The sequence below is a fragment of the Buteo buteo genome, chromosome 6 (assembly GCF_964188355.1).
Source record: "Buteo buteo chromosome 6, bButBut1.hap1.1, whole genome shotgun sequence".
Lineage (NCBI taxonomy): Eukaryota > Metazoa > Chordata > Aves > Accipitriformes > Accipitridae > Buteo > Buteo buteo.
In genome coordinates, this window is record NC_134176.1 from 50,381,776 (window position 1) to 50,409,155 (window position 27,380).

Sequence of the window (27,380 nt, forward strand, 5' to 3'; positions counted from 1 at the left end):
CCGAGTGGGGTCTGGTGGCAGCCCGGTGGAAAGGCTGTCAGCCCGCAGTGCAAAGCGCCTGGCTTAAGTGGAAATCTGCTACTGCTCCTGCTAATTTAAAACCAGGCAAATGAAAGTGGCCAATTGAAATTTGAAAGGTCTTGATCAGGTACCTGTGTCCTACCGTGTTAGGCACGGTGTGCGAGGCTGCAGTAAGTAGGAAATGTCCAGAGGCAACTTCATGCACCCGTAAACCTGAACGGAGCGTGGAGCTGAGCGCGGACCGAGGGATGCGAGGTGCTGACGTACGACTGTTATCTGGCTCTGAAAAGTCAGAGTGTGCTGAAAGAGGCCTGGGTGGGTTCCAGCGCTGAGCGAGACACAGCTGCATCGTGTCGCTGCGCAAGAGGAGCTGACGACTGCTGGGGACCGGATGGCTCCCAGCGCTGGGGTTTGGATGGGTTACTCTCTTCCTCCAGGTTGTAAACCTCAAGCCTGTCACAGTTGTGCCAGGGCCAGCGGCATTAGCCGAGACTCCTTAGATCTCTTAGTAGTGTTGCTGACGACTGAAGAGACTGCTTAGACTACAGCCCGCTCGCTGCTGGAGGCTGGAGATCTGTGTTGCATCCCTGTTAGCAAGCTGAGGGCATCTGGTCTTGTCCTGGGAGAAGGATCTGATCACCAGCACTGTTTTCTGCAAAAGCAGGAGCAAGAACTGTGCTCTTTCACCCCAATGGCAGGGCTGTACTGTGTCAGACACAGGCTGCAATGGCAACGTAGGTACTCGGCACTACGCTGCTGCCCAGAGAGTGGTGGCCTTTGCCTTGAGAGCGTGCAGTGCAAGGGCTTGGCCATGCTTACTTCTGAGTTTGTTTTTCTGTCAGTCTGTCTGTTCACACTTGTGCAAATACCTCAGCCTATACATATGAGTTCACCTGCAGCTGTTCTCCCACTAAAGCCACAGGGACTCAAATTTAATTTCTGGGATTATTTTTTTTTTGCTCAACGTTAAAAGGAGTAACTTGGCATCTGTCAGACTTAGCCTGAAGTAAAACTCTTGGTGCTGGCAAGCCATGAGACAAACTGTGAGACAAAGGCTATTGTAGGAAGTGAGCTTTTTTCCTTGCTGTGAGGTAAGATGCAGACTTATTTCTGATTCTAGACTGACAGCGCGTGGCAGCGATAAAAGTTACTACTCCCTCCTGAATGTCTTTACTCAAAAATCCTTGGGCGGTGGAGTGGGGGCAAGACTATTTATGTGCCAAAGAAGGGCTGACGACATTATTTCATTTGTTTGTGGGTTCAGTTTCACTGCTGATGCCAGCTGATTGATGGCAATACTGCTGCCACCAAAATGAGCAGAGTTGAATCAGGCTGCTGATTTGGCTGAAAAATAACCTTGGGGGGAAAAAAAAGAAATGTTTTCAACTACTTCCTTTGACTTGTTGTGCTCATCACCTCTGACGTGGGGGAGGTGATGGGAGCGGGTCACCAGGATGGGGAGCGGAGTGGAAGTACATCTTTTGGCAGCGACTGCCTCCTCCATCTGTTAAAGCCCACTGAAAAGCTATCCCGAGAACCAAGTTTACTGTTCTCTTAGGTTGAAATGGCCCTTGAAGTATCTGCTTTCATGTGTACTCAGGCAGTTTCAAATATCCTAGCAGCAATTAGAGCAACTAACTGGATCATGTAATATTTAGATGTGATAAACTGACTTAAATGTTTTCCATTTCTTATGCCACAGCACTTGTAACAGGAGCCACTAAGATAATTTTTAAAATAATATTTTCCATGGTTTTAAGAGTTCTGGCTCTTACACAACTTACATTTTATACATGCACACATGCACAATTTTTCTAACCACTGAATATTTAAGACTAAAATGGTGCAGAGCTTTTATAGTGAGACAAATCTACCTTTGTGATCTTGACTTGATTACTCACAAGTCCTTTTCACCAACAGTCGTGCAAATTACTAGTGTTTAGTTCCTGAAGTTGCTAAAGGACTGTTTAGGAAATGGATGGGGTTTAGGCAGTCTTTCTCTGCTACCGAACCATCATCATACCAGATGAGTTACTGAGTCTGTTTTGTATTTGAAAGAGAAATGTTAATTCCTGAAGGGTTTCGGTGGGAACTCAGATGTTTCATTCTGAAGTGATTTGTGTTTATAAATCGTCTGTTTTAGCAAGCCTTTTATATATACAAGCCATCTCCTTGGATCAGAGTCTGAGTGTAAATGCCAGAAGGTTGGGACTCATAATATTTACTGCAGATCTGCCTGAAAGCAATGCTTCGTGCTCTGGGTTTTCCAGTACTGACTTTGCCCACAAACTGATCCGATGGTTTCCTGCTGCTGAGAAGGGAAACTTTGTGCCCACCCCTCTGCTCAGTAAACCCAGCAGGGCACCATGGTTCTCTGGTGGTCAGCTGAACTGTAACAGGGAGGAATCCTATGATCGTGGAAAGTAAAAGGCTGGGATTTGGAGGAACGGGGTGTATTGGTGATCGGGACTTCTCTGGGGCAGCCGTAAGATTTTTCAGATAAGCTCCCTTAATTTTCATGCTGTCTGACCCTCGTGGTTGTGGAGAAAATTTTTGAAATAAACTGAGGCATTACCTTCCTGATTCTGCAAACAGCCTGAAACAAAACCCTTGGAAAGGATGAACTGTTTCTTTTCACTCTCTGGAGGCTTGTTAATCTCGAAACTCACAGGGGAAAATGGAAATGCTAGCTATTTCACAGCTAACCACTTTAGCAGAACTGCCCTGTTTATGCATATTAACTCCAAACTGTCTCCTCCAGAGGTGGAGAGACTCGATCCCTTCCCAAGCACTGTAACATCTCCCAGCGCCCACAGGCGGCACGTGCAGAAATTCGGACGCCTGGCGTTGATGCCTCTCCAGCCCGACGTCCTCTGCCCACGCCGGCAGAGCTGGTACCTGAGGGACGGCGAGTGGACTGCGTTTCCTCACTTAACCCCACGAGAACTTTGATGTTTTAAAACCAGAAGCAAAGCTGTTACATAATTTCCAGCCTGCTGCAGCCAAGAGCTGCCGGAGGCAACGAGTCCTGACTCAGAATCAGGCCCGGCTTGCTGTTCGTATGCAAAACCATAGAAACTGCAACGTGCGAGCACCCATGTTGCTGGGGTGTCGAGCAAAATCGAAATAGCGAGATGATAACGGGGAGCTGTGAAAGTAAGCAGCAGCGACCAGGCAAGCTGGGATCCAAGCCAAAACTGCTTTTGTCCTTGCTCTTTGGAGCGGTCAGGAGTAGGACTGGTGAACCTTGCTGTGGTCAGAGTTCCTCTCGCTGTAGGTTAGCTGGCCATGGTAGGGAGAAACACGCGCTCCTCCCTCTGCTGTGGCACCGTAAAGCTTTTGCTGCATTTCTTTTTGGGACTCCAGCCCATCCAGCATCCCTCGTGACACGTCCTCTCCTCGGAAAGGCTGCTTTGTAAAGCCACGCTAACAGCTGAAAATGCTGCATGTCCCTCTCTCCTGCTTAGTCAAAGAGAAAAAAACCTGGTGCGCGTGACATTTCTTTCCTTGGCGCCAAGTTTCTACTTCTACCTGTTTCGTGGCAAGGCAAGAGTTGTGCAGGTTTCTGGAGTGAGGGTTATCGCTGGATAAAGGCAGCTCTAGCTCTTCTCTGGCCAAGTGCCGTCTCCTGCCTGCAGCAGCTCGGCCGCTGCACAAGGGGAGAGAATTCACACTTGTGTGATTTGCAGAGCTCAGCCATATGTCTGCAATACTCTTTTGGGTCAAGCTGGTCTTTATAATTGTATTTCTTTCCTCGCTGGCTGGGAACCCCCGTTCACTCAGGTCTGCTAATTATTTCTGCTTCATCTGGCGCTTTCTAGGACTGAGCTTTCATGGACCAGCTCCAGAGACTCCATGGCAACCGCCCAGTTTCGTTATCACGGACGAGGTCACCCGGCCAAGCGGAGGACCTGGTCCTGGGTGGCAGTGGCAGCAGGGACGGCTGCTTTCGGGTCCTCGGCTCTGCAGACGTGCGTGATTCACCTGAAACGGTGCCCGGCCGCTAATGCTCAAAGCGTGGTGTGGGACTGCGACCGTGCCCTGGCTGAGCGGGGCTCCCGCCTGGACTGGTGACTCGCCAGTGCGGAACTGGGGGAGCCAGCGGCGGGATTTTCCCATCGCTGCTGTCTCACTGGTGCGTCGTGGTCTAGATCAGTGCTGCCTACTCGGTCTGCCTGGTCTACTCGCCTTCTTACTCTCCCTGCCTCACTTTCTCTCTTTAAGTGGGCTTTCTTTTTTACCTGTTTTGAACAAAGCTGCCTCTAGAAGAGTCATTTTAGGATGCTACTTCATATTTATCTTGCAATTTGTTCTCTGTGTAGGATCAAAATGATCTCTATGCTTCTGTCACTATTTCCCCTCTTTCTAGAGAAGGAAAAAAGGATGGGGGATGCTCCGGGTATGAGATGCTGCAGCTCACACAGATTTGCATTTTGTAAAACACTGCCAAGAAATAGGTAGGTGTTTGTGTGCAACTGGCAATAGCTTTGTAGAAAATACTTCTTGAGTAGGTTTGGGTGATGCTTTCTTTTCTCAAATTAACATCAGATTATCCAAGAAACGGTGTCTATGCGCTTGCAGAGCCTGTCAAAATGTGGTTTAACACTAGAACACAAAGCCTCGGTTGGCTAGAAGAGGGGGCTGCATTTAAGTAATGCTGTAAAGTGTCAAAGAAAACCTGATTTTTTTCACCCAGCAAAATGTGGTCAATTATTTTGATTTTGCTCTGAATCAGGTTACTCCCATTCCAAGCTTATGTTTTCGTTTGTTGAACTAGTATTAATTTGTTAATTTTAATGTGGCTTTTTAAAGGCATACTGGCCATATTCGGCTTGGAGGCATGAAAGGAAAACAGAATTTGGCTGTCATTAAGTGGGTGCTCATGTAAACTTCCTGCCTGCAAGAGCAGTGGCTTATTGGGAAACAGTAATATTTTTGATTAGCAGGAAAATTCCTTTGTGCCTTGCTACACTGCAGAGATACGGCTTTCAGATGAGAAGTGAAGTCTCCTGTGATGGCTTGAGCCTCCTTGATGCTTTCTGTGGAGCTGCTGCCAAAACTACTTAGCTACTTTTTGCCACCCTTCGCCTTGAATGTACCACCCACGGCCCAGCAAGCCGTGTTAGTGGCAGGGCTATCACCCCAAAATCCTTCCTGTTGGTTCTGCCTGGCAAAGTCAGATGGGTACCATTTTGCCCGGATCATCGCGGGTGCCCTCCCACCAAGGGCCTCCGTGGTCCCCGTTGGGGATGACCAGCTCCTGACAAGGTGGAGGGAGGGAGAAGGTGCCCGTCACTGCTGGCACTGCTGGTTTGGGAGAGGAACCCAACTGCTGCTCCTGGGACACCTTCCACCTTCAGTCATTGTGCTGGGGGAACTGGAATTGCTCCTCTGGGTACGGATGGAGAAACTCGCCTCAATTTCTCTAACAGGGGAGGGGAGAATATCTGTGCCGGGAAAAAGAAGGAATTAACTGGAAAGTGTTTACATTTACAGCATAGTGTGTGACTGCCTTCAGCTTTTTATTTATCCCCAGTGATTTCAGTGCAGCTTACTTTGCAAGAGTAGCAAGCACATGCATGTTGTGGGAGAGTCTCTGCTGAGGAAAAAATGAAAAGTGATTTTTCTGGAGCTTTGAATCCTGTCTTCTAAAATTCAGGGCATTTGAAAACTTACTTAAAGGCTTTTCTGTTAGCTGCACTTCTTGGTGGTATACCTGAAACAGCTATTGTGGTTTTCTGAGAAAAGTAGGGGGGGTTTCAACCTGCAAGACTTCACAAGCTCACTTCTCTCTGCTGCAAAACATCTCTCCAAATTTCTCGACAGCACGTTCACGTGGGGGGTTAACCCGGGGCTTTACTTCTCTGCGGTGCACGCTTCACCCTAGCGAGAGCAGGGGCAGGTCTGCAGCACCCGCAGGGAGCGCAGAGCAGCCGGTGGTGTCCCAACAGCAGGGTGAGGGCTTCACCCTGGGCATCCAGGGAAAGCTGGTTTGGGAAGGGAATCACTGCCTCCCCAAGCGCCCAGTTCAGCTGTAATTGGAAAAAGACGGAAGGTGGCAGCTAAACTTTTTCAAATAAATGTGCCCTTCAAGCTCACTTGGTGTGAGTCTTTATCTGGTCTTGCTTGCAAAGAAAAGATTTATTTTTCCTCTTAGCTCTGTGCCTCTGTGTTGCCTCTGGCAACCAGGGATAAAGCAGTAAAATGAGACTTGTAATCTAGACAAGGTCTGATACAGACCTCCGCTGTGGCTGCATTTATTAGATTTGTCAGCAAACCCTGTAGGGTTTTTTAATGAAAATTCACCTGTCTGGCTTGATCTGAAGGGGTAATGTTCAAACTGAATCCATTTCTGAGCCTGTGACTTTAGCAGAAAAGACAGATAAATAAAATTTCCAGATATTTTTAAGATGGGGAGAAGGGAAATGAAGTGTGGTGGTGGTTGTTTTTTTTTTTTTAAAAAGTCTCTCTCTTCCACAGGAAGAGGAAAAATTTGAGAGGATAATTGAAACATCCGCGGTAACTACAGGGAGCTAAGCTTTTTTTTTTTGAAACCTTAGGAATGAGATGACACAATCTATTTAGCACATGGAATTACTGATAATACATTCATAAGAGCATTATAAATTCTTTACTACAGAGTAATGATTAATATAAGTATTTTTAATAGATAGAACTGTGCTGCCCATAAAGATGTACAAATGTGTATTTTGTTTGCTGACATAGCTGTAAAATACAAAAAAAATCTCTGAAAGTAGAAAGCATCAATAGTACTAATTTACAAGCAAAGTAGCTGGAAAATTGTATTCACAGTGCTCAGGAAGCGGATGTAAGTTGAAACCTAATGTTCTAGTGCAGCTAGAGAAGGAATTAATATTTCTTGAGAGAAACACAAGAAAATAGGCGTGACACCCTCATATATATATATATATATGCGTATATATGTTTTATTATATAGTAGTTTAAAATGACACGGTATTAAAAACCAGCTGTATATTTTCCCTGCAATATATGAGAGGTAATTACCTTGAGCTATAGGTTGAAAAATAAAGGATTTAAGTACTTAACTAATAAACTGAGAGCATTCAGAGGGACTAAAGTGCAATATCACTCCAAACGTTATTGTTCAGGCAGAAAAATATTTACAGTGTAAGTGGGTTTTACTTATTTTTCCCCTCATAATTTTTTCCGTTCCAGATTTCTTCCTCCCTCCTTTTTCACTTTGTTTTTTTTTCCTGGAAAGTCTTTTTTTGTTGTTGTTGGCCAGAGCCTAGTATGTGTAGTCATTTACTTCTGCTGAACAAATGTAAAATTTGAATGGAGATCCCAACAACTTCGCATTTCCCTCCAAAGCCTATATTTCTGCTAGAGAAGCTTTGCAAAATAGTCACCTTCCATTAGTTTGGAAACGTTGGAGTTTTTTTTCACCGTGTGAACGTATTTATCCAACTTGCTAATTGCTGGTGTCGTTGCCCAGGTGTCTCCCGGGCACGTTCTCTTTGCAGCTGGCCCATCCTTTGGCAGCCCCATTCCTCCCGCGCTCTGCTGCGAGCTCCGGCTCTCTCTTTCTCTCAAGCCTAGCTCTCGCCTGAACTGAGGAGCGAGCCCTAGACAAAGCCCCCCAGCCATTAATAATTTCTCATTGACAAGTTGCCTCTACTCCCTGCGGCTTCCTTTCACAGCTCTTTGTCACGTCGGTGACGATGAATAAATCGGAAAATAGGTTTCCGCAGGAAGGCGGGGGGAACGCCAGAATCCAAAAAACCACAGAAAGTGGACTTTTTTTCAGAATAAACGTATGGGGTTTTGGCTAAAAAAAGTAACCTGTTGTAAGCAGGGTGGGATCCCACTGGTCACAGAGGTGACGGGAGCCACCGGTCCCTCAGGGGTGCATGGGCTGCTGGCGGTTCTTCCACTCCTGCTGACCCGGGTGGGCTCTGGTGTCGTGGAAGGGGTCAGTGAAGACGGAGTCGTACCCTCCTGAACAGACAACCGCCCGCTACACGAGGCCTAGAAGCCTCTGTGGTATTGCCAGAGAGCTCTGCTTTCTACCTGCTGGCTTCCACGGCTTTTCAGCCACGCTTAATGAGTTGTTTGTACGCTACGAGTGGATTCGGAAGGTCATGTGCAAAAGTGCTTTGGGTTCTCCATGTGGTCACCTGTGTGCAGCATAGCAATTTTAGCGTGTTCCTCTGACAAACAGGGCTGTTCAAGTCGGCTCTGATTCCTGGGCTGAAATTCCTAGGATTGGTTAATAGTATAGTATTGAAATTTGTTTATAGCTTGACTGTACTGCATGAGTAGGATCGCTTTTGTACTCTGCTAGAGCTAGTAGAGGTCAAAGTCTTCTGACTTGGATGGGCAGTTCAAATAATACAGTTTCATCCCATGTGTTGCTCCTAAAATGCTCTGGTTTTGTTAAACTAATTTAAAAGGAAACTAAATTCTACATTATTTTGGGAATAAGAGCATACTAAATATTTTTGGGTTTGAATTCTGAAAAAAACCCCACCTGCTAGCAGGGCCAAATTACTTTAATTACAAGCATGACCATTAATTATTTTTCCCTTGTATGCACTATACAAGATTTAACCGTTATTGCTACTAACAGAGCTTATGGTGAACTGGATGGGCATTCCTCCTCATGTCATGACTGAACTCTGGATACACATTAGGGGATGCAGGATTTTGGTTTTTTTTTTTTTTTTAAGCAGTCCCTCAAAAGTACTTACATCTGACTCATTTAAGACAAGTAAGCCGTTGTAGCAAAACATGAGTTAATGTTTTAATGTGGATGAAGTAGCCATGAGATGGGACAACAGCCAAGGAAAGGTACCTATTTCCTCTCTGCTGTGTAATACCATGCTTTTTTCACACCACCAAGAAGACAACGTCCATACAGTCTTGTCTTGAGATGAAACTTTTCATCATTTTTTTTCATGAAACCTACCTGACAGCTTTCTGAATATAAGTTTTCCACTGGGAAAATGCATCCAGAGACATTTCCTTACTGATAGGATGTGTGATGGTCTCTTCAGTCCCTCAGCCTCAACCTACTTGGAGAAGACTTCTGGAGCCTGTTTGATTAGATACTGTTTAACAAAGAGCTCTTCCTTTTCAGTGACGTCTGATACTAGCAAGTAGGACTCTCGAGTGTACCAGTACAAGCGGAGAATGTCACAGAGCAACATTTCCTTCTTTTTACTCCCTTCAACAGCACCCCAGCTGAGTATCGCTTCTTGTCGTAGGGAGGATGCAGAGGTTTGCTGCTCTCTTTGGGGTGGCTTTTACAACCTGCTTGTGGGTGCCACGAAGGAGCCAGCCCGGTTTATGGTTGCAGGAGGCAGGTCTACCATCCAGAGCAGCAGCACAAGGGCAGGTGGGTGGTATGGCAGCTCATCGGGAGGCCCTGGTGGTGTCCGGGCAGTGGTGTGACAGCAGCGTCCATTGGGACTGAAAAAAGATGTGCCTTGCTCCTCAGCTGATGGAAGGTTGAAAGGTGCGGCTTTGACCTGGTTAGCCATTAAAAAAACAAGCTGGAGGATGAACGTGAGAGAGAGGGGTCTCTGAATATTGTGCGCTACCCTGATACTGAATCCTTTCGGGGGACAGAAGGCTTTATTCTCTGTCAATATGATCTCTGTAGTAGGACTGAACCTCTTAGGATGCAGCAGTAGTGTGTTATGTGGTGAGAGCAGCTTCTTTCTCTGGGATTCTCAAAGCTTTTCAGAATAACTGATTCTCTAGTGCTCTTGGGAGAACAAAAATGTAGGTGGTTTTTTTGCACCACTTTTATGTTTGGGGAAACGGGAACAGAAAGCTTACCAGATATTTAGATGTCCCAAACTGCAGAAAGGCACATTGATATCTTGATCTGTCTGGTCTGTGACAGTTAAGTTTACCTAGAAAGACTAGCTCCTGCCGCTTCTTCTGCAGCTTGAGACTGCGTACTGAGATGATCCAACTGCTCAATATAGCAAAAAAAATATAGCCTTATAGAAAGATAATAGGTAGGAATAGAGAAGTAAGGGTTAGGGAGCTGAACTGGCTTACTGTGCAGTCAGGCAAGCACTGAGCTAGTACAAAGGAAGAAGAGACTGGGACATTTTGGTACCGTTTGGCCCTTTGATCACCTCCATCATATGGCTGAGGTATAGCTTATGTGGCTGCACTCTTATGCTAAGAACCACTTTATTTTCTTGACTCCATCCCTGTGACCTAGGACAGGTCCTTCCTCCCCACTTATGGCAGGTGTTTTAACTATCTGCGGTGTCTGTTGTGTTCTCATGTATGGCTGAACAAGACAGGGTTAACGAATGTGCAGCACTCACAGTGAGACCAGGTCTGGTGGCAGTGCTGGGGGAAAGTGCTACGATTTGACTAATCTTTAGATAACTACATGAAAAGTGGATAACGTCTGAAAAAAATTTATTCTTCCATGTTTATTTTAAATGTCAGAAAAGGCAAAAATGCATGTCTCTCTCTCTTCTTTCTTGGCAGAACCAGCTCCTTGCGAAAGGCTTGCTGTTTATAGAGGAGAAGGTTAAGCTGTGTGAAGGCAAGTATAGTAAGAAACCCTTTCTGGAAGGGAGTTGTGCTTTGACGTTTGGTCAGACAAGATGATTTGCGTATCTGGAAAGCGTACAGCCCTTTCTGGTACTGCCTTAGGGCATCACAACCTCTCAGGAGCCAGATTGCGCTGCAGCCCTTGTGAGGCTTGAGGGATGGTGGGCTGTTTGAACAGCCACGTAGCTGCTACACTCTCACCAGCTGTGGCTGCTCCATGAGAGCAGGAACGTGAGTCTTGTGGCAGTTGAACCTGGGCTCAAAGCAGTTCTGGGCTTGACATGGATCCTGTTGCAAAACTGCTGAGAGCTGCCTTCTGCCTTTTATTTCTCAATGTGATTTGCAGTTCAATGTAAGCACGATTTTGGTTACTGTGTCATGCTTTGGAGAGCTGAACTAACAGGCTTTGTGTAAATTCAAAGAAAAAACAGTCACTTGGGTGGGAGTGAAATCCGTCAGGAAACAATTTGATCACACATGAAGTTCTGTTCAAACCACTGGGGTACAGACGCTTGCTACCGCAGAGCCCGTGGACAAAGGCCAGCGTGGAGCAGTGACTCTCAGTGCTGGGTGTGGGGGGAGTTACTCGCATTTATTAACTGTTTGCTCAAGCAGAGGGAGCTGTTTAGAGCACGTGTCTTTTATTCAAAACTAGGCTGCTGTTTGATTTGACCCAGTTTTGTAGCCTGTAGGGAAGATCCCTTGCTAATCACCAGCCTGCGGTATCTGGGTCATTAAAAGCCAACAGACGCTTCCAATCTCGCGTCATTGTTGGTGCTGGATTCCTCCACACCGTTCTTCACCAGGTGACTTCACCTGGCCAGCAGGCTGTAGGACTCGGACCCTGAAGGAGCTATGCAGTTGCCGGCCTCCTGCTTGGTGTGTGCTTCTTTGGCACCGGCCCAGTAAAGGAGATAACAAGGCAGACTCATGCATTTTTCCCCAACATGGGTACCTGACCTGCCTCTGCCAGCTCTTCAGAACGAATGCTGTGCAGCATATCATAGGTTTTGTTTTCTGTATTCATATAAAACTATGCCAATATCTGTTTTGGCATTATGAAAATTGAGTTCCAGCTCAATAAGCTGAGAGCTGCCCGGGAGTAGTTTGCAGCTGTTCAAGTATTTTGGGTAGGATGAAGTTTCCCAGGCAGACAGCAAAGCCCTCTTCCTATGCCTTGTTTTTTTGTCCCTAGTTGGAAGTGACACTGGAGCCACGTTGACCGTGCAGGCTGGCATCTCTGCAGGAGATGACTCACGGACACCTTTCTTTCATAATGTGTCGGGTTGTTGCAGGTCTTGTGATCACAGCAACAAGAACTTCTTGTACATGCTTCTCGGTTAGCTCTGTCTTCCTGGAAAATTTCTACTGTCCCAGTACTCGGAGACAGAATAATGTTCTTGCTGGAGGGCATGGCAATGTTCTGCTGTGTCTGTTTTTCAAATCACAGCCTCTTATTTTAATGTGATTTTTCTTTATACAGTCTGTCAATCTTTTTCAATGCCTATAGGTTTTATGATTTCTTGAAGAAACAAACCATTCCCCCCTCCCCTTCAGAAGGAGAAGTGATCTATGACATTTCATTCTGGCTCCACACACCAAAGCACTGCAGTCCCGGGAAAGGAGGCAGAGGAGGGAAAAATTTAAACATTCAATTAGTCTGTTTCCTGTTGTCTTTTTCACTAACAGTTGGCAGTTTCTGGTAATGGGTAGCTGTTATGGGGGTGTCGGGTAGGTGCTCGTCTGCCTGCAGTTCCAGTTTTGAAGCCGGCGTTGTACCCGACACGGTGAAGCCTCCGTCTGAACCCTCCGGCGGTCGTCGGTGGGCTCTCTGCTCAAAAAGAAATGTCTGCAGGATCTGGTTCTGCTGGCTCTCTGCTCTCTGGCCGTGTCCTAAGCAGCACAACCCACGGGCAAGCACAGTGAAAGCCCGTGGGGAAGTCTCCAGACGGGGAAAGCACTTCAGTAGACACTGATAAGGCTCCTTTGAGTTGCAATTCTACATGTGTTCCAGTTCCTCATGTAGGGCCTCTAGTCCCCTGGAGGCTGAGCCTTCAAAGCTGTCTTGAGCAGGCATCTACCATTACTGCTCCTTGAGCCTTGACTGCTTGTGAGCTCCAGCTGAGGCTCTGTGGAAGGTATTCTGAAAAATCCTTTTGTCAGAAACTTGTGTTATTAAACCTGGGTCTGTATCTGCACCTGAAATTTCCGGGGAATGGATCTAAAATTTGAAAAAACATTGCGAACCTTTGGCCTTTGGGATGGGGAAAAATCTAAAAAGCTTAGAGGTTTTGGGCCCAACTGCTGAGGAACACACAGCTCTGTAAGTCAAGCCTGTGAGCATAATTTAAAATGTCTATTCAAACAATTATGTTCAGTAAAGCATTTTTTGTTAATAATAGGCTTTTGACCACAGTTGTATTCCTGTTATGGGAATCACAAGTTGCGTAAGTCCGCCTTAATTTTAAATACCCGCTTACGTTTGGGGATGTTTGTTGGAGTCGGAGCCATGTGAAGGGTGGCCACAGGCGGATTTCATTGGGAAACCTTCGCAAGCACCACGCTTGAGAGGAGCGCAGCGGCTTTGTGGCTTGTCAGGGTCCTGACTGCTGTGTCCGTGCTTGGGAGTGGGGGGGTGCCGGAGGGGGCTCAGCTCTTGTAAATGGTCTCCCTGCCTGAATTGCTGCAGAACAGTTGATGTTGGCCGTGACCTGCTGGTTTTCCAATTCTGCTGCTAACGTGCGGCCGTGCTCCTGCGCTGGTTGAGCACGTTAACTGTGAGCTGTGACGCTACACAATCCTTTGCCGCGGAGTTAAAAGACCTCCGGTTGAAGAGGGGCTTCTTGTTGGAATTGGTCCCATGTTTTGCACAGAGCTGTCTTCTTTGCAGTATGCGACAGCAATTTGTGGTCACAGCCCTGTGTCTCTGTCAGTTAAGGTGAATCTTAGAATCATAGAATCATTTAGGTTGGAAAAGACTTTCAAGATCATTGAGTCCAACCATTAACCATGCCCACTAAACCATGTCGTGAAGTACCCTGTCGACTCGCTTTCTTAGCTGAATGATGTCCTGTTTGGCGCGGAAACATGTGAAGGGTGGGTTTGTATCTCTTATTTGGGGACTTAGAGAGTAGTGGGAAAATTCAACTTGATTTTAGCATCCCCGTCGCTAAAGCTCTTGCTCCCGATGTCTGTTTTCATAGGTGAGGATCGCATTGATGTCCTGTCTGAAATCTGGGATCACTATTTTACGGAGACTCTTCCTACACTCCAGGCAATATTCTATCCAGTCCAGGTAATCTTAATTATAATTCAGTCTTCAGTCAGGTGAGGCAATGTCACTGCAATGTCTGCTAACGGCACATGGAAACTTCTCTTCTGTTCCATCAGCACTGTTTGGCCAGTGGCTAAACAGGTCTCAAAACCTTTAAACTAAATCTGGGAGGAGGTAGAGTTTGCCCAAGTCAGCATTAACTGTGTAAGAAGGACTGCTAAAGTCTACTGGGCAGGCACAGTGTTTTGGGCTGAGTTTATTCCCATTTGTCTACCCTCTGTGCTTAGCTAAGCTTGAACGCTGAAACTATTGGACTATACCTTGTCTAGACAAGCTCTGGGCCATTTTTATTTACAGTTCTTCGGTTTTTAAACTGTTGGGACTGTTGGTGCAGATGACAACACCAGCAACTTGTCTTCAGAGGGACAAATCTGAAGACTAGATCAGGAGAAAATCTGTTTAACTTGTCCTAACTACTTTTGGAGGGCTTATGTCCCAGTTGTGCCTTTGAAAAATCCTCTGTTGGGTTTTTTGAAGTTTTAATAAGGGGATAAGTAAATGTACGGGTAGAGGATGAATGAACAACTTTATGTAAGACCTGTTGACACTGGGTATTTTGGAAGCTGAGTATCCCATCAGAAGTGTTGAGCTGTATCATTTTTTAAGGTAGTTTTAGTCAGGCTTTCCATATGAGTAGTCTAATTACCTCCCCAGCCTATTTTGATCTTCTCTTCCATCAGAGAAAAAAAATAAATGTACCTCATGAGGAGACTGACATTCTTGGAAATGCTAGCCGCCTCCTCTTGACTTTTGCCTCTTCCGCAGGACATGCTTTCCAGAGCCTTTTAGTTTTTTTTCCTTTGTATTGTTTCAAAGGCAGCAGGTAAAGCTCGAAGGTTGCACTTTTCCTCTAATCCTGTTAAAGTTGGCCTTTCCTAAAAGAGAAGGGACTTCTGAAAAGACAGACACTAACCTTTCTACTGTGTTTATTTTTATTCTTTCCTTGCTGCAGATGCTTTAAGGTAGGTGTTTGGCAGGTAAAACTGCACAATTAATTATAATATCCTCCCTTTCTCTCCTTTTGCAACTAATAGTCAGGAAGTGACCTAGTCTATTTAAGCAGGGGTTTGTCTGCACTGCAGCTGTCTGTGCACTGTGGAAACAGCTGAGCTAACTGTGTGTCATACCCACTGGTCCTAATAATTCTGCCAGTTATCAGAAAAATCTGCTCCCCTGCTTTTAAATGTCTCTAATGAGAAACTGAACAAAAGTTACGGCACAGTGGGTGCAGCTTTTGGAAGTAACCTGGTGCTAGTGGTAAAAGTGTGACTATGGGACGTCGAGATTCTTTGAAAGCATAACTTTCTTACTGTATTTGTCTTGTCACAATATCTGAGTCACTCAAAAATATTTCATAGAAGCTGTGACATTAGGGAAGTATTGTCATTTTACAGATGAGGAACTGAAAGGTAACGGACTTGTATTTAAAGCCTTGCAGTCCCCTAAGTCCTACACAAATGTATGGATTTAAACTGCCTAAATGCATCCAAGAATTTGACTCTGAGTAAGCTGCTCTAGGCTACAACAGAGAGAGTTGCTGGTTCAGCAAGAAATAAGAAATTGCTCTTATCCCAGGCCAGTGCCCTAATAACAAGATTGGGCTCTTCCTACAAATAGGGAACTGTATATACCTATTTATACAGTGTGTCACCACATGTGAAGACAGCTTACATAGCAAGTCTCTTTCACCAAGCCGCAGTTCTTCATGTGCTACCCTGGTAGATGGGAAAGTCAATTTGTTGGGGGTTCCCCATCCTTTGCTGCAAATGTCAACGTGATTATTTAGTTGGTCTCTTCTGTGATCCCAGCAACTGCCCATTCAGAATGAAAGTAAGTAAGTCAGCCAAATGTGTGAGCGTATGTTACTGAAGGTAGTAAGTAGAAATAACTTCCTATCTCAGCTAAGTTTAAACCCGAGGCTTGTAGCTGTTGCAGAAATATGACCTTTAAGCAGCCAAGTTGGTTAAATTGCTGTACAGAGGGAAACCATGTAAACAGGTCACTGGCTTTTGCATAGTTGCAGCTGTTGATGTAACTACTTGGTGCAGAAAAAGAATAGCAAATCTTGTTTTGTTTGGCACAGCAACATGTTTGCATTTTGAAATGGGGTATGAAGTTAATGGGACTAAACTGCATGATATAAATAAAAAGTGTGCAGCTGCTGAAATATAGTTCAGAGATATGTACCAGTCTTTTCTACACCTCCATGTTTCTAAAAACACAGCGATGATTTAAAACAGCAAAGTGCTTTTATTATGGCCAAGCTACCCTCCAGATTATTGGCTTTAATTCATAGTTACATATTGATGATGCTGTTAATTATGACATTAAACCCATTATGAATTAACGATTAACTGCTGGTAATTCCTTCCAGCTAAATATTTGCCATGTTGAGTGTGTTATGGAGACCATAAAATAGTTCCCAAACAGACTGTGAGGCAGAGATTAACTTGCTGGGAAGTGCTGGGCAGGGCTGGGAGGAAAATTTCTGCTGTTAAGCTGCAGTGGGGCAAGAGAAAGTTGTGCAGACGTTAAGCATAGCAGAGGGAAAGGCAGTAACACCAGAATGCCAAATGGAGTCCAACTGTGTTTAGATATGCTGAGAAATATTACAACATCTTCATCCGTTAAGCCTGCTCACTTGTGTTGTTGACGTAAAAAAGTAACTGGGACGACACGGAGCACCTTGTGGTGGAAATCAAAGCTGTGGCTTTTTAAATGGTATTTGGTACAAGCAGTCTCGCTAGCTTCTCTCTAGCCTAAATTCTAAAATCCCTAATAAACTGAATTGTGGATTTTTGTTGTATTGGCAAGGTCTAAAGTACAAACATTGAACAAAAAGAGGATCTAACACAGACCAGAGGTAGGCTTAGTTAAGGAATACTCTGTACCAACCTCTTTCCCTACAAAACCTTCTCTGGTTTCTCAGCTCCAAGTGACAAAAGGATGAGCTGCATCCATCCTGGGCTTTGGATGCTTGTGACCAAATTGGATGGCAGTTGGGTTTCATGAATACATAGCCTTTTGGTGAAATACAGGCTCATCTTTGGCTTCACTCCAAACCTAGTGGTGCTTCGGATGAGGTGTTACTCATTTCAGAATTTGTGTGGGACAGAGACTGAGAGGGAAGCAACCAAAGAGTACCATGAATCCTCAACCTGAGCAGCTGGGGGGTGCTTTGCCACAGCAGCAGTGGGCAGGATAGACCCTTTCTGTCTGTGTGCATACATGTGTTGGTGTGACGCTCACATGTCCCTTTACCAACTCTTGGATTTTGCCTTCTGTGTTTTTTAGGGTCAGGAGTTGACTATCCGTCAGATTGCTCTTCTTGGCTTCAGAGACTTGGTCTTGCTAAAAGTAAAGTTGGAAGAAGTTCTTCCTCTGGTCCAGACAAAGCTCCCAGCTTCCATCGTCCAGATGCTGTTAATTCTGCAGGTGGGGACCCTCTGCTCTTCTTTGTCTGCCTCCACTTGGGTATCTTGACCTCACGGAATAAATACGATCCCTGGAAAGGAGAGTGGGGAGGGTAGAGGGTGTGATGAAGGGGAGGTAATGTCTGCTTATTTGGGAGTGGTAAATGTAGAAATGAGAGCTGAATTTTGAATGCCCTGAGCTTTCCTGGGAACGGGTAAGGATGTCGCTGTGAAAGGGCCTGGTTCTGCTCTTTGGTGTTTGTATTTTTCTTGGTACCTCTCTTCCCCAGCTAGGAACAGCCTCAGGAGTCTTTTTTTCACACAAAGTTTCATTTCCCAGCTTCTCTGAATGCCTCTTTGTGCCCTAGTTCTCCTGGTTTCTCAGCTTTGCAAGACGTGGCGAGTCTCCATCACAGCGGACCGTGGAATTTGAACGAGCTGTGGTTGCTGACTGCCCGACACTGGCCCCTTGGCTGGCTGGGATGCTGAGCAGTGCCCATGGGAAAAGGAATACATTTTGGCAGCAGGCAACATGCTATACATCTTCCAAAGGCCTCTCCCAAGAGACGCAGACCTTTTGTGAGGACTAACCTCTTTAGCAAGACCTCAAGAGAGTATTTTCCAAGCATGCCAAATACAGCCAAGTATACCAGCTGTTTTACCTTTTTATATCACCTAGCCTGACAGTCCTGCAAAATACCACATTGCAGGTGGCTGTTGGGCTTCCTCTCACTTTTATTTCTTCTCCAATATACCTTATAATGAGTGCTGGGGAATGAAACTTTCTGAAGTACAATCAAAATTGCGAAGTGGCTAAGCTGGTATTTCTGTATGAGTTCTCGCTGTTCTGATGTTCACAGTGACCCAGAGTCTAATAGCAGGAGATACTAAGGTGCTAGCTCAATTTCCCTGAAATATTTTAATAAAAGAATCTTGAAGGCAAAGAGGGTCTCAAAGCGACGCACTTGAGAAAGAAAAGCTTATCGAGGCTTTGCAGGAAGCAAAGTCTGAATGGTTTCTGAAATTACTGTTAAATTGGTTAGTGTTATCTACCATCTTCACAGCTGTAAGCTGAACTACAGAGAGTACTTTTCTTGCAGTCCTGCCTAGGAAAAGAGCAGTGCTTTGCCTGAGGTGTGTTAAGGTTTTTCTACAAAGAGGTATTTCCTGGTAGAACTGCCCTGCTGTAATTATATTGCTGTAGTTACACTGTGCAAATCCTCAGTGGGAGCATACTTTGTACCTTCCTATGCCTTGGTCAGATAAAAGATGGCTAGCTGCTCGATATCCATAGGGTTATGGCTATGGCTTGAACAAGGAGGTTGAACTGAATGGGACCCAAACCTCCATTTGGGTTTATCAGCTGTGCTCCTCCGAATGGTCTACCGATATGGTCGGGATATTCCAGTGCAGAGATATTTGACAGACCCCAGGCTTTACTCAAAAACCTTACTTGGAACTATGTAAGGGTAATGCTGACTTTTTATGTTTGAATTTCAGAGTGTTCATGAGCCTACTGGCCCCAGTGAGGGCTACCTACAGCTGGAAGAACTGGTCAAGCAGGTGGTGTCACCGTACTTGGGTTTGTGCGAGGATCACAGCTTCTCTGGTAGCACCTGCTTGCTTGGTAAGACACATGCATTGTACAGAAGCTCTTTTGGGGTACACAGGTCGGTTAATGTGAGGACGTGCACATCTGTGCTAGACAAGGAGGCAGTGCATGACTCCATGAGAGACAGAAAACAAGGGCTAAAACACTCTCAAGAAGGTCCTGATTAATATGTTTCTGAATGTAGATTTTTGTGTCGGGCTTTTTATTTTCCATCACTGAGTGAACTATGACTGCCCACCACCACTGCACACGCACACACGTGCAAAGTCTCCCCTCTCGCTGGAGATGGGCTGGATTTTAAAACTCCCTGGTCCATGCCTGACGTACTGTGCTCACCCTGGTGAGAGTCTGTGCCTGGTCCTTTGCTGCCTACTCTCTGTCCCTGCTTCCTAGCTGGCTTTGGCTGGCTACATTCCCATGCTCACTGCTGCATCAGCCAGCCTTTGCAAACAGCAAAACTGTTGGATGCTCATTCTGAGGGATTACAGGGGTTTTTGCATGGAGTCTTCCTTCCATCCGAAGACTCTGTTCATAAAAAAATAAAAAAAAAAAAATCTGTGAATAGATGTGGATAGATGTGTCTAGGTGAGAGAACTGGCACTTCACTTCAGGAAGGGGGGGGATGCTTGTGGTGGAAAACTTCTCCACACATGATTCAAGAGCTCTGCTTACACATGTAACCAGCCAGAAGAGATTGGCTAGCTAAGAAATGGGCGTAATGATACTGGTTTGATAGTCAAGAAGATTTAAATAGAAAAGTGAAGAAAGCTCCAATCTCCCTCTGTTTTTATAAGCTTTACCCTTTGCTCTGATGCAAATTGTAGCAAGCTGGAGACACACAACCTGTCTTGTCCTACACCTTAGCAGCACAGGCCAAAAGATGGTCTTGCGGTAGAAGGACGTACTGGGACTCAGACAATCTGTGCCTGTAACAAACTCACGGCATCACTTCAGGCAAACTATGGCTCAGGGTTTTTGTTCTTGTGGTTGTTGGGCAATTAAATATCTTTTATGCAAGTGAACATGGTGACACAGTTCAGCATTGATTTGCAGACCTGATCCTGAGGATAAATCTAGACCATATTCCCTGTAAAAGTTGAACTTCGGCAAATTTGATTGTTTTGATGTTTATGGACATCTTCATGCTGCTTGCTGGGATAGTTTGAAAGGTAGCTGCCTGACCTGTACTGAAGTTCCTAGCCATCCTGGATTGCTGCTAGCTGAGCAAGGCATTAGTGTCATTAAAAAAAAAATAAAAATTAACACAAACTGGCCTTGTAAAGTTTATGTGCCTTAAAATCATTGTATTTACTTTGATTTTAGCTGTCATTTGTTTGTGTGTATTTCCAAGGTGGCCTTTTGCCCCTGCTCCACCCTGTGCTGAGTGGGAGGAAAGAAAGAACTTGTGTTTACATTGCATGACATTGACAGCCAAGCAGCACTTTTCTGCAAATAACCTTGGTATTTTCAAAGTGCTGCTGTCGTGGTGTGTTTTTGGGTTTTTTTTTTGTTTTCTTTTTTTGTTTGTTTTGTTTTTGTTTTTTTTTTTTTGTTGTTGTTGTTTTTTTTTCCTGTAACTGCCACTTCTAATCAACCTTCTTTCTCTTCCTCTCTCCTTCTTTCTGTCACCTTTTTTGCTTTCTCAGAACCAGTTTCTTCTCTCACTGGGCAGCCTGTAATGATGATGAAGCCCAGTAGGTTCCCTGTAGTAGGTTTTTGGAAACGCACTTTTGGGCTTTGGGTATGTTTGCATTCTCAATGGATGCTGTGTAGGCCAAACTGCCCTCTGGACTGGAGCCTTCAAGATAAATGAGTGTTGAGAAATGTGACTGAAGCTGTCCGATCACAGCTGTGAATACACATAATGCTTCAGCCTGCAAGGCTGCTGTATCTTAAACTTGATTTAAAGTGAGAGGAATGCAGCAGGGATAGGTGTGAAGGGGGACAGGACAGCTCACGGGGAATTCGTAGAGGGCAGCATCCCTACCTGCTCTTCTCTTACCACCCTTCTTGCTTTGCCCATGTAAATTAGCTGTAACCTGCATTGTAAGGATGGACTATGCTGAAGGGATCCAGTTGTATAAGAAAGAGTTTTTAAATGTGGAATAGGGAAGAAGATAAAACATTCAACCTATTCCCCCCATGTATTAAACCTCACATCACTGCTGATTTGAGTTTGCTTGCAAAAAATCCCTTAAAAACTCCTCCCAGTTTATGTTCCTGGCCATAATGCACCAAAATAGAAATAATGTTTCTAGTTAAACTATGTATGATAAATCCCTTAAGAGACCGTCTTTTGTGGCCAGGAAGGTAAAGGGGGAAAAGTAAAGTGATAAATGAATGTTCAGTTTAACCTAATTTTTACCTGATTCTCATTATAAAGGACTTTAATTCTGTTGCACAACAATAATCTGTGGATATTTTTCCTCAAAAGAGTCAGGTCCCAATGCCCTCCAACGCTACAGCTTGCTGTGGCTTGAGCTGCAGATGACACCTAAAGAGTGTATTTACTGTAACTGGCCTCAAAAATTATTTGCACATACTCTTAAGCACAAAATGAATCATTTTGAATGAATATATTACTGGCAGCAGTGGGGTGAAGTGTTGTCATAGCTTGGCTGCTGCCAGTGGTGGAGTTTTGGCTGCTCACCCGTTCCTCCCTGCAACAATATAGAGTTTGTTTTCTGCTTTTCTTTCTGATGCAAGCTTCCAAAACTCTTTTATAACCTTCAGTGACGAGTGCTTTGCTTTGCATTGCATTTTGTCACTCTATCTCTTATGCTCTGCAGTCATGGTGGAACTATTTTATAAGGTCTAAGGGCTTCTGACTTTACGAAATGAGAGCCTGCGCTTCAAGGAAGCTGGTGAGAAACAGGGAGACGGGTAGGGAATAGCTTTATCAGCTGCTTCAGGGACAGATAGCCCACATGAGGTGTTTAATACCACACGGCAATGCTGCACGGCGGTGGAAGACAGCAGGTGAAAATAATACTGTCTGCTTCAACCTCCTGGGGGAGTGAATTACAGCGAGCCAAGGCACAAACTCAGGCCCCTGCTTTTCTTAAAGCTTTCAGTGTCAGAATTGAAATGGTGCTTCATGATACGGGGCTGGGGACTGCGCCTTGGGTTTGAGTTTTAAACCAGGCGTTTTTTCCCCTTAATGTTTTTGCCGGGCAGATTGCAGACCCTTCACCAGTGCTCCCCAAGTACTGTCTTCCTCTTCTGTGCCTTTCTCCCTGGGCTGTTGCTGTGCACTGCGAGGTGTTTTCAGCGTATAGCCCCCAAACCAGATGTGTTTTAAAGTGGATGGAATGTTCTTTTTCCTTCATAATCTTTTAAAAAATACAGTGGCTTAATGCTGGCAGAACCGCCTTTCCCTAGGCAGCTGGAGAGGTAGTGCAATGTAAGCATCAGGAATTTCATGTTGACACCAGCTAAGAGCATCTCCTGAGGGACATTTTCCAGAGGAAGGGATGGCAACTGAGGTCCTCACTGAATGTTTCTTTGGGGACTCGTACCACTTTAGCGTCCCTGATTTCAGTGAACCTGCACGCGAGAGCTCCTACTCGGTCCTCACCTCCCTGGGTAAGAGAGGGGACCATCAGGATGCTGAAGAAAGTCCCTTTGCTGCACTCCTTACTTTTTGGCTCACTTCTCTCGCAGGCAGCAGCACTGTTGCCTTACAGCAGGACAGGAGGCATCTCCTAACTGTTCCTCCATGCTCCTAATGGCAGCATGAACTAATGAGCACCTGACTGGTCCCTGGTGCTAACGAGATGGGACGGTCTGCAGCTGCACGTTGAGGCCAGCCTAGCAGGTCGGGTGATGCTTTGCCTGTGCCCTACTGACCGTTCCTGCTTCCTTTTTCTCTTCCAGAGAGACGGTACTCCAGATCCCGTCCCAAGACCGGTGGACTGAATTATTCATCTCATGCGGTGACGAGCCGGCAGCCCAGCGAGATGGCCCTGACCCCACTGACAGAGCAGGAGGGTGAGGCTTACCTGGAGAAATGTGGTAGCATCCGTCGGCACACCGTTGCCAACGCTCACTCGGATATTCAGCTCCTGGCGATGGCCTCCATGATGCACACAGGGATGGTGATTGAGGAGTCGGACAGTACTGACAAATGCCTCCTCCTGCAGCCCAGTTTTAGCCACAGGCAGTGCTCCAGTGAGCCCAGTATTGCCGATGGGCCAGAGGGAGTCATGGCGGCAGGTAGGCAGGACCCTGCAGAGCTGAACTGCACGTCAGTCAGCTAGAAGAAGTCTCGCTGAGAGGAGAACTGCGTGTGCTAAGCTGAACAAAGCGTCGTGTCTTCCACGTCGGGGGGGAAAAAGAGAAAAATTCGAGTTTTGCTCGTGTCATTGAAATGGCCTTGAGGGATCTTACGCCACTTTGGGAATGCTCTCTAGATTTGTTTTTCTTGCCTGTCTGCGATCACTGTTGATGGAGGTACCAGGCTGCTCCCAAATGAGCACTGAGGGCTGCAAAGGTTTTGCTGTTGAACAGCGCAGTCTGCCTTCTGTGAGCTTTCTTCTGCTACCAGTCCAAACCCTTTGGCCTCAGGTTTCCTTCTGTTTCTTTGGTGTGATACAAATTAGACTCTTTCTGCTTTTCTCCATCTTTCCCAGCTTTGTGCTGCTTGTTTGCTCTTTGTTCCTGCAGCAGAGAGCTTTGGGCTAAATGTTTGCTTTGCTTCTGGTGCTAGGGTGGTGATGGCCGAGGACTGCATTTTTCTCTTTTAAAGTTGAGCTCAGGGATGAAACCATTTGGATCCTGCGGAACGATCTGCTTAGGTGGCTTGTGAGAGAAGGAGATCCTTCACTTTGCCTCCCACAGGCATGGATGAAAAGTCCAAATCTGAATAAATCAGCCTTTTTTTTCCCCAGACCTGAAGAGAACTGAGCATACGTGGGGAGTCCCAGCTGAGTACTTCATATGTACTTCATTTGGTTCCAGTCATATCTTTGGAGGTGGCGGTGTAAACTGGGTACAAAGGAGGGGTGGGTGTGTAAATTGGGGGTAAAATATAATCCTGAGCATCCTGGCCTTTGGCATCAACTTGCTCTCAAAATTTCGGTGGTCATAGGGCTACAATGAAAGGAGAAATCTAAATGGATTCCTTTTGGAAGGAGATGCTGGGCAGAGTCTGCACTTGTGCGGGACACATAAAAGTGCTTCTCAGCACTGGGCCATCGTGATTCCAGATCAGAAGGTGACGAACAGGATTTCACCCTTGGGCTGCTCTGGTACTTTTAGCACTTGCAGATTTCATGAGGCCAAAGGTAACCAGCGGGTGTAGAAAGGAGTCCTGTCTCGGTCGTGTATTTGTGAAGTGCTCCTGACCTCCAGTGGTATCTGACTTAGTGCAGTGTTGCTTTTAAGATAAAGCGAGGGCTCTTTGCAGTCTTTGTTTTTGGTTTTATTTTGAAGATTAGGAGTGGGTCCAGTTTGCAAGCGCCTGTGTCAGGCACTGCAGTGCGCAGTGTCTGCTTTGTAGCATCACTTGGTACTCAAATGCTGCTTCTATGGGAACTGAACCGATCTGTTTGAGCAGTCCCCTGGGATACTCTGCTGATGTCTTGCTAAGCAGATTTGCAAGTGTAATTACAGGCTTAGAGGTGAACTGAAATGCTGCCTTAAATGTCAAATCCCATTAAAAATACAGATGTAACACCACTGCCACTCGAGTCTAGTCCCTGTGGTACTGACTGTAAATAAATGTGTCTTGACAAGGAAACAGAAGGTTAGGATGGCCCTTCAGGATGTTTTTTTGCATGCTATGACATTAACTGCAGAATTTGCCCTGCTTCTGTTGGGCATTAAGCATCTTCTGCTCCACTGGTTGCACCGAAAGTACAGCTCTGGCCTGTCAGGATTTGGCCTTAATAGCCTGTGCAGCAAAAAGAAAGCAGACTATTATTTGGTAACAAAGCATGAGCAATACCAGTAACGAGCAAGAGTCGCACTGCCTTTGCAAACGAGGGCGTTGCTTTGTCTCCTGGGGTTTGCAAATGTTGAAAGAGATACTTGAAAGGGCCTGCTTTTTTTGCAGTCACCTAAGGCACCCTAGCTGTTGGCCTTTGTGGAAATGCCAAGTGTTTTGATCACCAGCTGTGCTTACATGTTGAAGAACAGAGACTTAGTTGTGCTGGCTGCCTCCTCCTCAGAGCACGCACGGTCCAGTGGAGGCCAGGAAGATGTGGCTTTAAGCAGCCTTCCCTTCAGCTGGATTTTAGGATAAATTGCCCTCCTAGTCATAAATTGGACTGACCAGGCCAACTTATTTGTTGTCATCTGCCCCAGGGTGGCCATGGGTTGTGGTAGAGCTTCAGGACCTCTGTGGTGGCGGCTAAACCTAGTAGACCATGCTGGTCTCACCTTGGAATGGTCCCTCCAGCGTGAGGCAGGTGATGGCATCCTGCTCAAAAAGAATTTCTTTGGCTCCTTGCAGTGATTTAAAGCCTTCTCTTAGTCACAGTGGTGCATGTGGGGAAGCGATCACCCTGCAGCATTTCAGTTCGCTCTTATGAATGCTTTTCTTCCTTCTATTTCTCCTCTAACACATTTGCCTTCTGTAAATACCCAAACCATTTGAATTAGTGAGCAGCGCCCTCTTTTATGGTGAAAATTAGAATGATTTATTTATTTCCTGATACATTCTTGGATCATCTCTAGGCCTAATAGGAATCCGGTCCTGGTTTTAACTTGAATTTCTTTTCTTTTACATGTATGTATAATTTGAATTATTTTGATTTTGTGTCTGTTACTTTGCAAAAATTTGCACCAAGCCACTCTGAATCATGCACTTCCCCAGTTGTTTTGGTTCTTAGGGAGAATTAAAGCTGGTGGCTTTACTTTTTAAACTGAAGTAAACAAAACTCGTTCTGTAAACCACACTGAGCGTCTGGGTCGTGAGCGCCGCTTTTACAGCCACATGAGATGCACAAGCCCCTGCAAGCCCATACCTTTTACAGGCAGACTGGGGGAAACTGGAAGTGGTCGGAAAGCCGTGCCCTGCCCTCCGAAGGGCCGTGGAGGCAGATGTGGCGCGCAGCGCCGAGGGGCCGCTCTCCGCTGAGGGTGAGCTCAGCCTCCACCGGCTCAGTCCCCTGGACATGAAGAGCAAAGACTCTGTCCATGGGCCAGAGCCACGGCGTGAGAAACGCTTGCATTTTGGATCCAGGGTTCTGGTCTGGGGTCATGGTTCTTCGCCACTCACCATGTCACACAGCCGTGACGGGGCACGGGGCAGGTCTTTTCTACCCTCACGGTCACCCGCTTGAGAAAACCTCCTGGAAGAGCTGTCAGAATGAGAAGAAGGGATTTCTCTCGCCACCTCCCAAAGTCTGTCTGTTACCTTCTAACTGGATAATTGCCTAGATTGAGTCCCTTCTCATCACACCAAATCTGTCTTCTCTTTTTACTCTGTCTCCTCTTCTTAAGGTAAGTGATTTATTCTCCATGTTCGTACAATTCCGTCACAAACTTACTGAGGGGACCTTAGCAGAAAGCTATTCGTAGTACAACTGGCCTTTTTCCTGACATCCCCTGTAGGCAAGCAGCATGTTTTTATTGCCAGCGAGCAGAGCTTCTTCAGTCCCCAGCTGGGTGAGCAGCAACCTGGTTTAATTTTTGGGTTTTTTTTCTATCTGAAGAAATGCAGTAGATCTTGGTGCTGGTGGCAGCAAGGGGAGCGCTGCAGGGTTTGGATTGTCACTAAGGTAGAGTATTGCCCTTTCTTTTTAGGTCCAAATGGCAATGGGTTCCCCTGGAAGGAACGATCTTTTGATGCTTACAACCCTGAGTCAAGAGACTGAAAATGCTTGGCTCTTACAGGCAGCCTGGGTGTCCCAGAGAGCAGAAACTGAGTGTCTAATGAGGGACAAATTGTGGTGTTTATGGTGCACACACTTCTGTGAACTGCTTCATTCTGCTGTAGACCCAGAGCAGCCAGTTTCCCTAACTGGATTCCCTGTGCCTTCCTGACCTAGCTCCTTCCCCGTGCCTGCAGCAGGGCTCCTGGGCCAGGCACACACCTCGTAATTGTGTGTGGGAGGTTTCCAGCGAAAGAAAGGGGAGTTGAGCCGTGCAGAAACTCGGCCCAAGTCGACGATACTGACTTGCGCCGAGTTGCCGGAGCCAGAATTGCAAGTTCTGTGCTAAGAGCAAAAGATGCTGCCTGGGCAGAGGGCTGCAGGCAGGGCCCTGCCGTGACACTCCTGCTCATACTCGCACTCTCTGTGGGTCTTTCTCATACTTAGGAAAGGCTGAAGAAGGGTGATTTTTTAAGTATTGGTGCTGTACAAGTGAAAGTGAGCTCCTTTCCACAGCTCCGCGAAATCTCCCGTGGGCTGCGGAGGCAGCTGGGAGAGCATCTCCTCCCACTAACCTGCCCTTTGTGGTAAACCACCACCTCCTGAAAGAAACGTGT

The 27,380-nt window shown here is 45.9% G+C and overlaps 1 protein-coding gene across 2 annotated transcripts in view; it reads left to right on the plus strand.

The window, feature by feature from the left end:
* PRR5L (proline rich 5 like) overlaps positions 1-25,839 on the plus strand; it is a 44,211-nt gene extending 18,372 nt beyond the window's left edge. The window contains exons 3-8 of one of the 2 annotated variants that reach the window (XM_075030935.1): positions 9,270-9,400; positions 10,522-10,579; positions 13,791-13,882; positions 17,216-17,356; positions 18,835-18,961; positions 22,823-25,839. In XM_075030935.1, the coding sequence (XP_074887036.1) occupies positions 9,275-9,400; positions 10,522-10,579; positions 13,791-13,882; positions 17,216-17,356; positions 18,835-18,961; positions 22,823-23,205 (927 nt within the window). In that variant the 5' untranslated portion in view covers positions 9,270-9,274 and the 3' untranslated portion in view covers positions 23,206-25,839. The remainder of the gene's footprint in view (positions 1-9,269; positions 9,401-10,521; positions 10,580-13,790; positions 13,883-17,215; positions 17,357-18,834; positions 18,962-22,822) is intronic. The other variant, XM_075030934.1, reaches the window with a different exon arrangement.
* Positions 25,840-27,380: the final 1,541 nt, after the last annotated feature.